The following is an 18867-nucleotide window of genomic DNA, read 5'->3' on the forward strand; positions in this document are numbered from 1 at the left end:
CAAGGCCAGGAGTCAAGACCAGCCTGGTCAATATAGCAAGACTTTGTCTCTACTTAAAAAAAAAAAAAAAAAAAAAATTTAATCTGGGTGTGGTGGTGTGCACCTGCAGTCTCAGCTACTGAGGAGGCTGAGGCAGGAAGATCCCTTGGGCTTAGCACGTAGAGACTGCACTGAGCCATGATCACGCCATTGCACTCCAGCTTGGGCAACAGAGTGAGACCCCTCTCTCTAAAAAAAAAATAAAAATAAAAAAAATTACAAGTTCTGAATGGAAAAGAACCTTAGAGATCTTCTAGTTTATCTTCCTCACTTAACAAATGAGGAACCAAGGCCCAAAGATAAATAAGTATTCCTTTAAGAGGAGTTTGGCATATGAAAATTATCAAACGCCACTTAAGAAACTTTAATGTTTCCTAAGAAGTTATTTCACTAGATTGTAAGCTCCATGAGGTAAGGATGTTGTCCACCTTGGTTGTCTCTATTCCCCAAGCCTGGAACAGTGCCTATCACATGAGGCTTATTCAAAGTATATATTTATTCAATACATAAATTAACCTAATTTTAAAGTAGTAAATCACTAGCAAGAGGATAAAAATTTTCTTAGCAAAGAACTTCAAAAAATTCATTGCTTAACTAAAACAAATTATAAAATCAATGAATCTTGATGCGCAGGGCTCCTGAAACTTTTTGAAAATAGCTGGGCAAGGTTTTTAAAAAAATATCTATCATTCTTGTTGTTACAGCTTTCTTTGGGTGGGCAGGGCACGTGCCAAAGGGAGCTCTGCAGCCCTGTCTAAATTTTTTCTTATGCCTTACAAAGTAAACAAGCAAGTGAAATATTCAAGAATATAAGATAGTTCTGTCAAAGACAGGAAGGCGGAAAGACTTGATTGTTTCCTGATTTTAATAAGGTCAAACAGAATGACCGCCACAAACAGATCTTACCTCTCTGGAGCCTCAGTCTTTGTGGGGAACTGTCCAGGATTGAATCCTATCAGCTTGCACTCCATTCTGAATCTGGCTATCAACGACTCACTCACTTTGTGTTTGTAACTGGTCAGTACTGCCTCCATGAGAAGAGATTCTTGCCTGGAATATATATTAATAACTCAGGGCCAGGTGCAGTGGCTTAAGCCTATAATCCCAGCACTTTGGGAGGCCAAGGCAGGCAGATCACTTGAGGCCAGGAGTTCCAGACCAGCCTGGTCAACAGGAGAAACCCTGTCTCTACTAAAAATACAAAAATTAGCTGAGTGTGGTGATGCAAACCTGTAGTCCCAGCTACTCGGGAGGCTGAGGCATGAGAATTGCTTGAACCCAGGAGAGAGAGGTTGCAGTGAGCTAAGACTGTGCCACTGCACTCCAGCCTGAGTGACAGAGTGAGACTCTGTCTCAAAAAATAAAAATAAAAATAAAAAATAAAAGAAAGTAAAAACAACATTTTTAAAAAATATAAAATTCAGGAAATGTTGATTGTCAATGAATATCAAGTTCTAAGTTTTCTAGATTCCTTCATGCTAGCAGCTGAGGGTCATGCCCATTCAGATTGCTAAGAAAAAAACCCTAAAGAAGGACAATACTAATTGTTAAAAACAAACAGCTTCCATGACTCAAGGAACTCAATCCATGTAACCATAAAGCTTCTGACCCTGCGCTATGTGTGCTTCTCACGGACACTCATACAATGATCTCAGATGAAAGTCACACCTAGCATGCATGTTCATGTATAAGGGCTTCTTTAGGGTACAAGAATCCTTCAAGACATGGAATTCTCAAGTGCTTTTCTATTTAGAACAATACAGGTCAAAAAAGTAGGGTATACTGAACTATTTCAGTATATAAGCAGCAACAGGTAGCTACAGTCACCAAAGATAGCAGATAACACTATTTGTCTAGAACTTCCTCCTCACCTGAAAGGGGGAAAAAAAAAAAAAAATCAGTTGTTGGCAAAGAACTGACTGGGATTAGAGGTTATTTTCATTTGACCTCCTACATCACCTCTGAAGTTGCTATGTCAGCACCTCTTTGAATCTTTTTCTCAGTTCACACCTTGGGGGACTCCATCAAAGAGGTATTCAGATACACTAAAAATGATACTTTTATTAGCATGTGATATCTAAAACACATTCAAGAAAATTATCTAAAATATTTCTGGCATAGCCGGGGAGAACCAGCCTTTGTTAAAGTACTCCCAAACAACCTCCACTACGAACTAATTATTCCATGGACAACCACGTCTAAAAATTAAAACCCCCCCGCCACCTCAAAAATCCGCACACAGCTTTACCATTACAACATCGTATTGCTTCCCAAATACGAAGGTGTTTCCATTCATGAGACCAATGTTTAAAAGGGAGACTGTGCAGAGCAGGCTTCCCCTGAAGCAGTAGGCCACTTTATTCCTTTCATCTGTTGACCATGTGATTCTCTCAGTTCTGTTGTTATTTTCTTACTAAAAACTACCATCTATAGTGTAAAGATAACCTATAATAGAGATGTTTCCGTTAGTAAATTTTACACATTTGGTTATGAGAAAAAGAATCCTGACAGGCAGATAAAATCATACAAAAACTAAGGTTATCTGAAATCTTCCCTCAAGACCTCTGGGTACGAACATTAAATCCAGATTCATTTACTTGTGAAAATGTAAACATTCAAAAAATATATATTTTTTTGCATTTACACAGTGTAAACTACAGGTCATCAATGTACGAAAAGAACACATCTTCATATCCTGACACATATCCTTTCTAAGAAAAATCTGAAAATAAGCATGTTTTATTATAAGCAACTATCCTGGGTGACCTGAACTTATTTAGGAAGTTGTTAGAAATAAATTCAGGCAATCATAACTATTTTTATAGCTCATTTGGTAGAATTTTTATATTCTATTCTTAGCTTTATGAAGATTGCTAAGAGAAACAGCCACATGAAAAAATATCTCTGTACCTTCTACAAAAACCAAACATTTTCCTTACGTGGCTCAACGTGCCATGTAATGAAGGTAAATCATAGCTGCCATTTCCTGAGTGCTAACTGTGTGCTGAGATTTGGGCTAAGCAATTTACATCATCATTCCCACTTAACAATAATGTTAACAGACAGTGTCCCAGGAAACAGTCTGAGGAGACTGTGCAGGTTTGCTGGGGAAGGCTCTTGGGAACCATGCATGTGAGAGACTGAGAAGCAGGGCTGGGCACAGAAAGAAGTTAAAGTAGACAGAGTTGCAACAGCAGCCTCTGCTAATCCTAAAATGAGGTATGGAACTCAGCTTATCCTTCAGAGTTATACCGAACTGAGGCAAGGAGGCTGGACCTTTGTATTTCAGCACTGACCAGTTATTGGATTCAGGCTGCCACCAGAGAGTGGGGGTCTCATCTTGGGTGAGACAGTTCCCTTGGGCAGAGTGAAATTCTGAAGAAATCAACCAGAAGCCACCAGCAGCCAGCATTCCAGACAGCTAGGGGGGGACTAGCATCTCATTCCTGGAAGAGGGATCTGGGTATCACATTACATATATATTAAGAGATATATGGTGTACCCCTATTTTACAGACAAGAAAATAAGACAGAGAAAGGTTAAGAGCTTATCCGAAATCACTTTCAGTGTCCTTAATGCAAGTTCATCTTTGGTTTCAAAACTAAGACCTGGTATACTTCTCTTCAGAAGACACTGAAAATTATGGCAAGGCACTGTATTTACTTTTTGCCACAGTTGCCAGGAAGCTCATAGATCATTTTAATATTTAGTTTAAGCAAACATATTTACCTAGGTTACTGCTATTTGCCCTGCATCCTGATTTCTTTTCTTCTTTTCTTTCTTCTTTTTTTTAATATGGGGTCTGTGTTGCCCAGGCTGGAGTGCAGTGACTATTTGCAGGGGCAATCATTATGCACAACAGCCTCAAACTCCTGGGCTCAAGTGATCCTCCTGCCTCAGTCTCCTGAGTAGGTGGGACTATAGGCGTGCACCACCACACCAAACTGGCATTCTCTGTTTTCTTATTTCTTCATTCTACTTTTAGCTTTCTCAATATGCTGATACGTTTTGTTTGGTATATCACATACGAAAAAGCAGTCCATCTCATCCCCATCATCTATCTCTAGGAAGTATACAAACCATTTACACATTAGGTAAACAATGGCAGGCATAAGGTGGTGGATATTCCATAGCCTCCTTTGATAAGCCACATCCTTACCTGCTTTTACTGTCAAAAAGTAATTCTACATTGTGTTTCTGCTTGTATAATTCAAACTTACTTCTTTTTGGAGGAGTTGGTCATCCAATAAATGCCATCATTTATCTGAGATCTTGAACGAATGACTGAATGAATCTTCTACAATTAAGTCTTACTTACTAGGTTTCAATACTTATTTTAAATTCTTCCTTAGGACTTCCAGATCTCATTGTGTTTCTGATCTTAGGAAACCATAAATTATCTCCAAGAATTTAAAAAATTCTTTTCATTTCAATGACAAGAAATATCAGCATAATGCTGTCCATCTAGGTGTTACTATATGATTTTGGTACTGTATTTATGACTGTTGATAATCACATTGTTGCCAAAAACATGACTTCAATTGTCAAAATTTAATAAACATGGGCTGATTCGGAAGGAGGTGATATAAGCAAGTGGTTAAGAAGAGCATGGTTTCCAGAGAAACACTGCTTAGTCTAGTGTCACTGCCTGCAAGCTTTGTGACAAATTAATCTCTCTGTGCCTTAATTTCTTCATCTATATGGTGGGGCTGGTAACACTACCTCCATCATAGATTTGCTGTATTAAATGAGAAAACACAGCATTTAAGAGTGTCTGCTTAATTGCTTGCACTCAGTAAATATTTGCATTATTATTATAATTATTACAAAAATGATACAGTCACACCATATGGAGACCAAGGGGCCTTATGAATTGAGGTTAGTTCAAGTAAAGTAGTGCAGCAAAGTGTGGTATCACGAGGCGCAACATGGGTAGGAGTAACACGTAGGAGTAACATACTCAAAAGAACCCTTACCCTAACAATCAGTGTCAGAGCCATGTCGCGAAAAGCAAGCTTCAGCTAAACCACATCATCTAAAGCATCATTAAACGAATGCCAGCTTGAGGTTTTTTTGTTTCGGAGACGGAGTCTTGCTGTCGCCCAGGCTGGATGGAGTGCAGTGGCGCAATCTCGGCTAACTGCAACCTCCCCTTCCTGGGTTCAAGCTATTGTTCTACCTCAGCCTCCCAAGTAGCTGGGACTATAGGCGTGCACCACCAAGCCCTGCTAATTTTTGTATTTTTAGTAGATACGGGGTTTCACCATACTGACCAGGCTGGTCTCAAAGACTTTTTTGATTTTTCATTTTATTCAAAGTATTTCACACAACTGTTTGTATTAACATGTGAACTCTATAGGTAAAAGCAGTTTATATCTAGGAGTACCTATGTAAATAAACATCTTTTTGCCCATACATTATTTGAGTTTCACAAACATCTGGCTATACTGCCATAGTTTGACTTTTTTCTCAGTTCTTCTTTTATAGATAAAAGCCAATTAGTGCTGGGGGCAGTGGCTCTCAGCACTTTCAGAGGCCAAGGTGGGCAGACTGCCTGAGCCCAGGAGTTAAGAGACCAGCCCGGGCAACATGGTAAAAACCCATCTCTACAAAAAAATACAATTATCTGGGCTTGGTGCCGCATGCCTGTAGGCCCAGCTACCAGGAGGCTGAGGTGCAAGGATCACGTGAGCCTGGGGAGGTTGAGGCTGCAGTAAACCATGATGGTGCCGCTGCACTCTAGCCTGGGCAACAGAACGAGACCCTGTCTCAAAAAAAAAAAAGAAAAAACAAAGCCAATTAATTAATCATTTTGAAAGATTTATAATCTTGGCAAGAATATGGTGACTAACACATTGACATATAAACCAACGGGGAAAAAGGAATCCTAACTACCCATACAGAGTGAGGATGAGGCCTCACTCACTGGGCAACCTGTTTACAAGAAGCAGAAGGCAGGCAAAATTCAGCATGAATAGAAATATGCATAACCCACAAATGCTCTTGGAGTTAAACAAAATAAAAAGCATGTAGATCTTTCATTCCTTTTTTGGTGCATAGAAATTTACTGGAATTAAAATCAGACTTACCACTACTGTTTCTTGGAAAATAACAAAAGGTTTCATGGATATATGGTTACACTGCAGTGAAGAAGTTAGCATTTTTTTCCTGATTTTTCCTTTTAATTTTATAGTGTGCTTATATTACTTATATAAGGAAAAAAGTAATTGTACTGTTCTAAAATTGGCACAACTCTGATTGCTCAAGGCCCAACTATTAGCCATGTTTTCTTTTTTTTTTTATTTTTTTATTTTTTTGAGACGGAGTCTCACTCTGTCGCCCAGGCTGGAGTGCAGTGGCGCGATCTCGGCTCACTGCAAGCTCCGCCTCCTTTTCTAAACTGTACAACAGAGAAGGGATCTCTCCTGGTTTTGCTTAAGACTGACTCTTTAGGGCTCCACATAATGCCTGGCACAATAGCAGATGCTCATGAACTGATGGTTGAATGAGTTACAATGTAGCACTTTGCTGCTTGGTGGTACAAACCTCAATGACAACTGGATATACACAAGACAAAGGAATGATATCAAATCATGTAAATCATTCTTAATAAAACAATAGCAAATGAACTTCTTTCATAAGCATGATGAGAGGTATAGAGCTCAACTTCAAGGATTTATCAAGGAATATCATATTTGAGGATCTTTTTCCCTAACTGTGTTAATTGCTTAATTACGTATTTTAAATATCACATTATTTTCTACCAAAATGTAAGCTCTTTGAAGGCAGGGTTTTTTGTGTCAGTTTTGTTCACCAAAGTATTCCCAGAGCCCAAATCAATGCCTAACATGTAAATGGGGTGCAATACATTTTTGTCGAATGAATTAATGGAAAATTCCTTAAGATGGTATACAGGTAGTGGAGATACCAAGTATTAGGTTGAAGTGCTTTTTGACCTATCCTATTCTCTCTAAATTATAAACCAGCTATTTCCCTTTAGAGAAAAATATTTGCAAATTAAAAAAATAATAAAAGCAGTTTTGGGTACATATGAACTTTTATTCTGGTTTTATTAATATCAATTACAAACATAATTGGTTTATTTGAATCAAGTAATCTGAAGATAGTAGAGACAGTAGTGTAAATTTCAAAAGCTATTACAACAAAGTAGTCTTACATAGGCTGAGAAAATGCAACTAGAAAGCATATCTAAGTAAACAACTTCTACTACTGTTATTTATATTGAATGAAGTAATATTTGATAGCCCAAAATATATAATTTATGAATACAGCCAAGAACACACACATAAAATAAAATGATGGCTGTTATTTCTAAAATACCTGAGAATAAACACAGGTTTGTATTTTACTAGAGTAACAACACATCCTACTAAGTGAAAAGGTAACACTCACTTGATCAGTGCCAAGAAAAAAAAAAAAGTATTTCCATTGGCTTTCAAGGACTTTTCCCAACTAAAAATAGTTGAGAATTATACAGATTTAAACACATGCCTTTTTCCACAGCAGACATCTTTCAATTATTTAGAACAATCGGAGGGGAGGGGAACTCTGCATTGATTATGAACTCCAGATAATTTGTAACATATGCATAGAAGGCACAGATCCACTAAGCATTCATTTTCAACACCGAATGAAGCTTCCGCAACGGTAAATATTAATAGCACACAGAACACAGTGGAGGAACCCCACATCAGAAACAGAATTAAATAATATCTGGTCATAACTGCAATCCTAACAGTTAATTGTTTTAAAAAGTTCTTTAGAGTACTGGTCTGTGGTTTTTGAAACTCAAAACTTTTTCTTCCTATTTTATTTCATTTGTTTTAACATTACACAGATACAATTTTCCACAGAAAAAAACTGCTGGTTCTATATTAACGAAACACTAGGAGCACAAATCCAGGTATCTATCTACATGACACTTAACATTTGAAATACTGGATCTGAATTTTACTTCTTACTCTCCGGTAATATTGTGAAAAAGTGGGGGGGAAAGCAGGATAATCACTTCTGAAGACTGGGAAGCAGAACTGAAGTCTGTAGAGACTATATGCTAGAGGCCATACGGACAGGACTGTCTTCATTCGGTATTGTAGTTGGTTTTCCTTGGGTTCTTAGAAATCAAGCCTAAAAACTTCAGCTATGAAATATTGTTATGGTCTTTGATGACCGCAGCCAAGAATCCTCTGTGTAAGTTGGTAGAGAAGTAGATACTGAGCTGTCTCACAGGTTAGGATCTAACAAATTCTGGAAATTAAAATTCCCAGATTCTTCGAACAGGTCCTTGGTTTTGATGTATATGAAATTTATTCTTGTGTCTCCATCGTCATTACCACTGCTTTATTTCACTTTCCATCTAGCTTGCTGCAAGAAGCCTCTAAACGACCTTTGTGCTTCCAGTCTTACCCTTTTGATTCTCCACATTACAGTCAGTGACTGTTTTAAAATTTAAGACTAACCATGTCATTGCCTGGCTTAAAATCCTTTGATGATGAGAATAAAGTCCAAGCACTTTAGCACATCACCTGACCTCTTATTTAAGTCTCCAGTCTCATTTCTTACTACTTCCCACTCCCCTGCTTCACCCTTTATCTCAAACCCTAGGCTCAAACTACATCTATCTAAAACTACATAATATAATTTCACCAGAATATCTAGGACAGGAGCCGTTGCAAATCAATGTTTCTGGAGTTTCAATATCTTAAGTCTAAAAGAACACAACGAATGAAAAAATAAATATTGATCTCACTGTATTATCTTCTAGTCCTCTTTTAACTGTAGCTTATGGCCCATTAGTGGGTTGCACAATTAATTTTAGCAAGTTGTGACCACCTTGGTCAAAAGGATGGCGGCTCCCATCCTTCCAGACTTTCTTTGCACCAGCATTTGGTGAGGGCGTTTTTGGAGACAGCCAAGGCTGTGGCTGGGGAAGGGGAAAGATGGGAGGTACCACAGGGACTGGGGTGAAAAGGGGAGCCAATGCTGACAAGCACTGGGGAGGAGGAGGAGGGTGTGGGGAGGATGGGGGCAGAGAAAGATGCCCTGCCAGGGCAGGTATTGTGTTAGGTGCATTCACATGTGTATACTGTTTTGAAACAGGCTCTACAGCTGGAGTGTCTGCCTTCAACTAGAACAGAACATATCAGAGCACATTACATGTAGTTAAGTATAGTGCCATTATGTGGATTAAGTTAACATTTACAAAGCACTTAGAATAGTGCATGGCACACAGAAAATACTATGTAAGTGTTGGTTATAACCACTGTTTTGTGAAATTTGTTTCAGTTATACATACATGTTATGCGACTACCAGGTCCCAGGATAAAATATATTTCTTCTTCCTGCGAACTGTGGTCAAAAAAAGATGCACTGCTTTGGGTTTACTTTCTAGCATACAAATTAAGAAATGAGATACATAATGGATATTTACTCAACTGCAATTCAACGCCATGAAAAAGTTGTTACTCATCACAACATATAAATGACCTGGAATTGGTATGTTCACTACAATGTCATCCCAAAACTACTGGCTCCACCATTCTACGTGGTTATGACACCATCAAGGCATCATTTATGACTCCTACATCACTCTTTCACCACGTGCCATGCAATACTGGTAAATTATTCTTCAATTGAAAAGCATGACTTTTTAAACAGCTGAACACTTAAAGATTTTTGAAAGTATATGACTGTTTGGAGACTTCCAGTTTTACATTCTTTGGTAAGTATATCTCACTATATTTGCAGTTTGCACTATTCTAGGTTATGCTGCCTCTGAGCTTTTATACCAACTATTCATCTACCTTTGAGTCCACCTTCATCTTCAGGATCCACCTTTTGAAAGCCTAGGATGTGTGTGCTCCTATAGCACCATGAGCATAACATTAACATGACACACAAGACCTTGCTCACAATATTGTAATTTATTCTTTAGTAATCTGACTCCTTTATTAGAAGACGGACATCTTGAAGGTGATGGTATACTACCGTAATTCTCGGACCTACTGCAGTAGGCACTCAAATATCTGTTGATGAATAATGAAAAAAATAAAGAACTTATTTCAGACCTTAGCATTTAAAGAAACCTTGTGATGAATCCGTCAGTTGAATCTGATGACAGGGAATGAGCAAAATACCTAAATCCCGCCCCCCCACCCCCTGCCAGATACCTGAACTTTAGCCAAGAGTTAAGCCCCACACTTTCCCCTGTAACCTTCTCCTGTTTTCCTCTGGCTTTCTAATGGCAAGGGAATTCAGGAGCCCAGCACCGCTGCATCAGCCAAGAAAGATATCAAAAAGATACTGAGTTCTAAAGCAGCAGTATTTAACTGGGGTAGCCTCCTTTAATAACTGATGGAGGCAATTTGAAACCTTAGGGATTCCTGTCATTCCCCCTCTTATTTATATTGTTTATCAATCCTGGCCCCTGAATTTAGAATAACCAAAACAATATAGGCTAGTGATATTGTTTCTTTTAAATGTAACTTGAGTATTTCCTTAACACCAAAATTTTCAAGAGACAGTTGATAAAACTCACAAATAATGATTTAATGTGTATTTTTCAGATTCAGTTTGCTATTCAGTACATTTTATCGCCAATTCTCATCATAGTCATCTCACACCAGACTTAACATTTTCTATGTCCTGCTAACTTCCTATAGATTTCCAAACACATGATGAAAAAATTTTAATGTCAGCTTAAAAATCTTCCAGAGGATACACGGATTTCAAAGTCTTTTGGGAGTACACAAGCAAAAAGTTTGAATACTCATTATTCAAAAGCTGTTCTGGCCAAAAAAAACAGTCACTAGCCACAGGTGGCTATTTAAATGTAAATTAGATAAAATTAAAATTCAATTTTGCAGTCACACGTTAGCCACATTTCAAGTCCTCAGTAGCCACCTGTGGCTAGTAATGCCGTACTGGACAGTGCAAATTCAGAACACTTCCACCGTCACAGTCAATTCTACTGGACAGGGCTCACCTAGGGAACCTAAAATACGCACTGTTTGCCCCAGTGAGTTGAAGTTATAAGACTTTTACTCCTGGCACCTCCTGGAATGGCAGGCCATTTTTCTTGACTTTTATCAAGGTTCCTCCTACACAGGGGTAAAGTGACAGAAAAGTCAAGAAGGAACCTTGAGCTCCCCCTAGAGGTTTGAGTAGGTGGCCACAAGAATCCTTTTACAAAGATGAATTTAATACTGTGAATAACAACTTTTTACCTGACACTGTTCAATATGGTAGCCACTAGTCACATTACGCCTATTTATAATTTAAAATTGAATTAATTAAATATAATTTAAGATTATGTTTCTCAGGCACAATGCCTCACATTTTAAGGGCTGAACAGCCACCTGTGACCAGTGGCTATCATACTGAACTGAGGTAGACAGAGAATATTTCCATCACTACAAAATTTTATGGAACAGTACTGTTCGTACTACATGCTTTCTAAATTATTTTTTCCTTTAACATATCCTCTTAATGAAGTAACCAGAATATTTAACTCCACCCTTCACTGTATTTCCAAAAATGCCAGAAAATAAACCCAGAATCCTACTCATTCACAGTTTTAACATGTGCTTGTTAGCTCCTTTCCTTCTAAAACTGAAAGTTTAAGTATAAGCATATGACTGGTAGTCAGAGATGGTCTATTCTTTGAGGATACACATCAAGCCTCTGTCAAATTCATAAGCAGATAAGCAAACTGGAAGGCACGAGAGTTCAGATAACATTGGGAGGGTAACAACAGAGACTAAATATATCAAAAATAACGGAAAATAAATCTAAATCTTTCTTACGAACTATTTGAGTAGCTTATCATATTTCTTAGAAATCTTTCAATGAGAAGGCAGAAGAAATGTCTTGTCTGCAAACACGAAAAAGAAGTCCTCAGAGATGCGCAGAGTCATTAAAATGCTTATCAGAGACAATGGTAGCTTTTTGCTCCAAGTTAGTTATCTTTGCCCTGTTGGTTCTTACAAATAAATAATTGCAAGGCTTCAGAGCTAAAATGAAAGACCAAATACATTATATGGTGATTTTCCTGTTAAAGTACAAAATTTGCTCCAAAGATGATGACAATTACTAATGAATAAATCTAAGCAATGTCGCTAGAAAATTAATCATTTTGTTTTCTGAGCAGAAGGCTCTTTTATCTTTTATTTATTATTTATGTATTTTGAGACAGGGTCTCACTCTGTCACCCAGGCTGAAGTTCAGTGGCGCAATCTTGGCTCTGCAACCTCCACCTCCCAAGCTCAAGTGATCCTCCCACTTCAGCCTCCTCAGGAGTTATAACTACAAGTGTGTGCCACCACGCCCGGCTAATTCTTTGTATTTTTGGTAGAGACAGGTTTCACCATGTTGTCCACGCTGGTCTCCAACTCCTGAGCTCACATGATCTGCCCACCTCAGCCTCCCAAAGTACTGGGATTACAGGCATGAACCACCATGCCCGACCTCTTTTACCATTTTAAAATTTGTCTGATAAGCGACCAGCACTGATTCAGAAAAGGCAAATTTTTTAGGTCACATACAATCACCCTGCATTTCATCTTGAGGCACAGCTAGAAGTACACATCTGTTTCAAAGACATAAAGCCAACATTCAAGAGGCAAATTTCTGGAGAACACCCAAAAATATGGGACTTGAGAATGAGTTTTGCAGTGCATCAGATTAACCGACTGAAGTGTGAATGTAGCATCTGGCTCAGAGTGAATGCTTTCATGAATTCCAAGTCTAGATAGGTCTTTCAACTACTACAGTATGGCCAGCGATGAGATTGCCCCCTCCTTTGAAGTCATTACGCTTATAGTCTGCTTTAGGCAAATAACACTAAATCAAGTACCGCCTTGCATTCCATCCCTTGTGTTGTCCTGTCCAGCTTTTTGACTCATTGATGTATGTATACAAGCTTCAACTGGATTTTATGCTCTTGGGCTACAGGAATTGTATATTATACTTCTTTTCTTTATTTACTTTTATTTTTAAAGCTACAGTTCTTTTATTCATCCTAACACCTAGCAGACAGCCCTCCACATAGTAAGTACTTAAGTATTTGGTGACTGGAGATATGAAGAAAAGGCCTATAGTAAAAGAGAAAAATCATGCAATCACTAGACAAAAAACTACCTAGATTTGTGTATCTGACTTCAAAATTGGGCTGGAATTGTTAGCAGACAAATTTTCCGCTGCAAACAAACAAAAATGCAACAAAACTTCAAGATAAACAATCTATGTAGTAAGGCAGTGTCAAATACATCCGTTTTACCCAAACGACAGAGCAAATACCAATAAGATGACAGACATCAAAATCAAACTTTGCAGCAATAAACAAATGTTTATATCTGACTGTAAATTAAAATCTTGTGTGCTTAGAAATATGTTCATTCAGACAGTATTAAAAAGTAGGATGTTAGTCTCAAAATCCAAGAGTTAAATTACTAATTCAATTTCACTATTTATAATTTTAGTACTTTTACTGTATAGATAAGAGGACCAGGGCACAGTTCAGAGAAGGTAAGTGACATGCTTTAAGGTGATTCAGGAAGGTGGTCAGAAAAGGGTGCAATAAGACTCAGCTTCCTGATCCTTTATATAGTGTGAGGAAGGCTGCTAATCAGAAATTATCTGACTAAAGGAAGGTTTGCATGGAAAAATTAAAGTTGCTATATATCTCTTCCTTTTAAAGTTAGAAGAAATTATTTACTGGGTTTCACAGTTGAATTCTTTTTTTTTAAGAGACCAGGTCTCACTATGTTGCCCAAGCTGGAGAACAGTGGTTATTTACAGGTACTACGATCTGGCACACTGCACCCTCAAATTCATAAGCTCAAGCGATCCTCCCACCTCACCCTCTAAAGTAGCTGGGACAACAGGGAAGCGCTACTGTACCCAGCTCATAACTGAATTTTTGACAGGAATTTCAAATATATTAGACCACAAATGTAATTGATTCACACATATTCCTTCTCTGTGAGCCTCTGACATTGAGTTCACCTGTACTTCAGTCTGCATAAGAAGTTTCTCCTTTTCCTTTTCCTTTTCCACATCTTACTACTTTGTTTCTATTTTGTAAAATCTAAAGCAAAAAGTATTACTAAGTTTCTTTTTGTAGTACTCATCAACACAACAAAGTGAAAGATTTTTGAACTACTTGTTTTAAATCTGCATTTCTGAAACTGGGATCTAATGACTTGTTTTCAGAGGTGTGAGATTCTCTGAGATTTTAAGGTAGTAGTTTTATTTTCATGAGCATAATCTTGAGTTACTTGAACATCCACTTCATAATTGTGTAGGAATATGATTTCAGTGACCACATTTGCTTCTGTGCTGAAAATTACATTCACACGAAATCTCCTCAAATGCAGTATTCTTCAGACTGGGTTCCAGAGTCTGTTTTTGCGTTAAACAGCAGTATTATTGAATAATACTGCTGCAGATTTTTATATTTTCCAAAATTCTCTTTCTAGACTTCATTTGGTGAATTAATTAAATAAGGCCGGGTGTGGTGGCTATCGCCTATAATCCCAGCACTTTGGGAGGCCAAGGCAGGAGGATCACTTGATCCTAGCAGTTTGAGACCAGTCTAGGCAACACAGTGAGATCCTGTTTCTAAAAAAATAAAAATACACAATTCAAAAATTAGCTGGGCGTGGTAGTAAATGCCTATAGTCCTAGCTACTCAGGAAGCTGAGATGGGAAGACCACTTAGGTCCAGGAGTTCAAGGCTGCAGTGAGCTATGATCACACTACTGCACTCCAGCTTAGGCAACAGAGCAAAGCCCTGTCTCCATTAAAAATAAACTTAAAACAAATTCAAAAAATGTAGTGTCTACTATATGCTAGTACAGCAGTGAATAAGAGAGACCAGAACCTGTCCTTAGCTTATCAATCTGGCAGGAAAACTCAACTAATGAAAACTTACTAATGAAAAAGTCTGGGTTGATTGAAATCACATAAAGAGTAGAGCACTTTAAAACACAAAACAGTTATCTGCCCTCCTTGTTAACAGCTACAATGGATCAGAGAACCCATACTCATCAGCACATTCTCAAAATATCCTAAGAGCTTGAGGTCAACTTGGTTTTACCTGTCTGGACACAGGTAAGTCGATCCTCTTTTAAAAATTATTCAAAATTATTCAAGTAAGATAAATCTCTTTTTCTTGCTTTAAGTTATCCTTCTCATAACTGGACAATGAAACAACCCAATTAGATACTCCCTGGTTGAGAAACAGTTTTATGGAGAGATTTATATTCAGTGACGTTTTCACAACACACTTTTTCTGTGTGATTGGGAAGTTTCTACGGACAGAAATTAATTGAGCTAAAACAGTTTAAAATGCCTAAAGTGCACTTCTAACTCAAGAAAAGGTCATGGATACACGCTAACCAAGACAGTACAAAAACTCTCCCAAAAATTAAACCTTGGCTGGGCACAGTGGCTCACGCCTGTAATCCTAGTGCTTTGGGAGACTGAGGCAGGACAGCTTGAGACCAGGGAACTAAAACCAGCCTGAGCAACGTAGAAGACCCTGTCTCTAAAAAAAGAAAAAAAATTTTTTTAAGGAGCCAGGTGTGGTGGGGCATGCCTGTAGTCCTTGCTACTGGGGAGGATTGTTCGAGCCCAGGAGTTCTTCAGGTTGGGCAAGAAAGGGAGAGTCTGAGCCCAGGAGGACTTCAGCTTGGTCAAGAGAGGGAGATCCTGTCTCTAAATATACATAAATAAAAGTTAATATTTAACCTTAATGACTTTGAATAGAACAAATGAGATTCAGAGAAGAGTAGCCTTGTCCTGTTAGCTACTACTTTAATGTCCTTGTCAAAAAAAAGAGAGAGCTTAAGTCCCAAAGATACATGTTATCAAATACACTAATTTAAATTAGTAATGGAGTAATTAATGCGTGGCAAATTGCTTGAACAATAGAAGGTTTTAAATATCTTAGTTTCTGGACCAAGTTTTCTAAGCAACAACATCCCTAAAGGAATACTACTGGAGCCAAGACCTGGAGAACTTTGGTGCAATTTCCCTCCTTTAGCTTACTCTAACTCATGATTGCGCCTATTAGACTTTATTCTTGTTCTTTAGTGTGATCATTCTTATTTATGATTGTTCTTGGTGGCTTTTATCCCCCCTCAAGAAGTTCCCAGAAAAAGTGCCAGCTGTATCAGAAAAGAAGTGCACAGATAATAGGACTAAGTAGTATAAGCAGTTCAGTAAAACCTGGGAGAATCCTACCACAATCTTTTTAGCAGCCACTACAATGAGGAAATGAGCTTAACTAAAATACAACTCCTTATCTGCCAATAATACAAATATGAACGCCTAGTCAGTAGTAGTAGCAAAATCTTAAACTGGCTAAGATTTCTAGCCCAAATTAAGCCTCTGCATTTAAACATGCAGGTACACAAGGATGGCCAGATGCACACTGAGAGTTCTACTTGTCACCACATCCGGCACAGTAACTGAAGCAGGGAAAAACTGGCTTTCCTGAAGGAGCTTCCTAAGAAACCGCAGGGCCTCAAGCCAATCTTAACTCTGGAGGCATCGACAATCCAAATTCCAGACCAACTCTTGGCCAAGCTAACTTTGATGGTGTCCACTAACTCCACGGTAACAATACACAATCTGGCTACAATCAAGCCTTTCCAATTCTCCAAAGCATCTGTAGTCTTACTCGTCCTTCGTAACTCAAGATAGAAGCAAAGCGACTGACACAAAGGCCAGTCGTCCCAAGGCGCTTTTTCTAGGGCTCCGCTACGGCCACTTATTAAATATTCCTAAACTGGGGGCTCAATGCCCCCACTTCTGCCCTTCCTCAATCCCGCCCTGGCCGGTAAGCCTCTGCCTGGGAGCCCCTCCGCCTGAAACAAAGCGAGGGGCCCCGGCGGTGGGGGCAAGAGGCGCCCGCGGCACGGGGACTGCCGCACGGCGCACAATGAGAAACTACCAACTTCAGAGCGCAGGAACATCCTCAATTGGCAAGAAAGAGGGGCGGCGGCAGGCACGCCCAACTTCAAACTCAGGAAACCTACGGGCTGGCGGCCATCTGGAAAAAGCCCCCTTCCCAGGGAGAGAAGAAAAAGGCGGAGGAGATGCGAATCGCCCACCGGGCCCCGGAGGGGAGCCCTGCCCTCAGACCGGCCCCTGCCCCCGAGGCCCGCTTCCCCGCCTTCTCTCTGCCTCTGGTTCGCTGCCCCAGGCCGGGCGGCCGGTTACCTTGATGCGCTCCCGGCACTGGGACGGGGTCCGCTCGTAGCCCAGCTCGGCCAGGGCCCGGGACACGCGCTCGTACATGGCTGGCCCGGGGGCCTTGCTGCCGAACACCGTGCCGGCTCCCTCCAGCTGCTGGTACCGCGCCTCCACCAGCCGCTCGTTGCCCCACACTGCGATGAGCGCGTTCGTCTCGGCCGGCGTCCACGACATGCCCCGGCAAGCGGCGGCGGCGGCTGCCGCAGCCCCGCCACCGCCGCCACCAGGGGAGAAGGAGACCGAGGACGAGGCGGCGCTGCGGCCCCCCAGCCCCAGCCCGAGACCCCCGGACGCCGCTGCCCCCGAGCCCGCCGCACTGCCCGGCCCGAGCGGGGAGGCACCCCGAGGCGTGGAAGGGTCGGACAGCGATGGATTTCCGTCGCTCAGGCCACCAGGAGAAGCCGGGGAGAGCACCTCCATCTTCGGGATTTTTAGCGGCGAGTTGGCGGGCAGCTCCGAGCCACAGGGCGCAGCCATCTTCCAAGCGGCCGCCGCTGCACCGCCCGGAAGTGACGCGCCCGCGCATCCGGCCACCGCGGTCTCCGGGGCTGCCCTCGGGCCTGGCTCGCCCGCGGGCGGATGGCTCCGGGTCCCTGCTGCCGAGGATGTGGCTGCCGGAGTGAGGTCGTCTACCCCCCTGGGCCTTTCTCCGCGAGCCCTCCCACGCCGCCCGCTCCTCTCCCGGGGCGAAAGGCGGGGACGAGGCGCGCCGAAGCCCCGAGCTGAAGAGAAGGGTGGGGGCATGAGGGCGCTGGAGTGAGGAACAGATTGGAGCCTTCCCACTTCCTCTCCAATCTCAGCCCCCGGGAGGAGGGGTGAGGCCCGCGAGGGGGCCCGGAGTTAAGGAGGAATTGACCGCTTCTCTCTTTCCTGTCTCCCCCGCCTCTGCCCGTCTTCCCTCTAAGCCGGCCTCTAGGTGCAGAGGCTGACGTCCAGGATGGGGACCACGGAAGCCTCTGGAGGGTATATCTGGGAAGGCACCAAGGCTGGAGGGAGAGCGGTTCTGGGGAGGGCTTTAAAAAGCAGATGTGGACCAGGTTAGATAGAGTTCGTACGCTGTAGCTTTTCAAGAACCCCAATCTCATTAATTAAAGAACAGCAACTGTTTAATTCCAGTTATAAACTACAGTTTTCCAGTTAGTCTGGGTAGGTGTGACCGTTTGTAGAATAGTTAGATTACATTAGTCTTTATTGTGTTGGTACAGTTGTCTATAGCTTGAGCATGTAAAAACTCCTGAGCCCAGCAGAACAGTTACTTTCCAATACCATTCTCCATCCTCCCTCGTTTGGAAGTTGCATCGTTTTCCCGTTTTTCATACTCAAGGAACACTGTCAATTATGACAGCTCAGTGACCTCTGGGAATGAATTAGTGTATTAGTCAGTCCTGAACGTTCCTTAAAGTACTGAAACTTAACAGTAGCACGCCACATCCAGTACACAGCTGTACCGTATTTCCATATTTTTCAAAGCTGAAAATCTTAATTGTATATCTTGGATCATTAACTTAAAAACCTCAGCAGATTTTTCTTTCAAAGCAAACATAACTG

At 40.7% G+C, this 18867-nt stretch overlaps 1 protein-coding gene across 7 annotated transcripts in view; it reads right to left on the reverse strand.

Moving 5' to 3' along the window:
- MSANTD2 (Myb/SANT DNA binding domain containing 2) overlaps positions 1-18593 on the reverse strand; it is a 34663-nt gene extending 16070 nt beyond the window's left edge. For 5 of the 7 annotated variants that reach the window (XR_003115760.1, XM_025358427.1, XM_025358422.1 and 2 more), the window contains exon 1: positions 17287-18593. Coding sequence is in view for 4 of the 7 variants with exons in the window: in XM_025358427.1 (XP_025214212.1) it covers positions 17287-18063 (777 nt within the window). In the remaining 3 variants the exon portion in view is untranslated. The remainder of the gene's footprint in view (positions 1-17286) is intronic. The other 2 variants (XM_025358425.1, XM_025358423.1) reach the window with 1 other exon arrangement.
- Positions 18594-18867: the final 274 nt, after the last annotated feature.

The sequence above is a fragment of the Theropithecus gelada genome, chromosome 14, assembly GCF_003255815.1.
Source record: "Theropithecus gelada isolate Dixy chromosome 14, Tgel_1.0, whole genome shotgun sequence".
Taxonomy (NCBI): domain Eukaryota; kingdom Metazoa; phylum Chordata; class Mammalia; order Primates; family Cercopithecidae; genus Theropithecus; species Theropithecus gelada.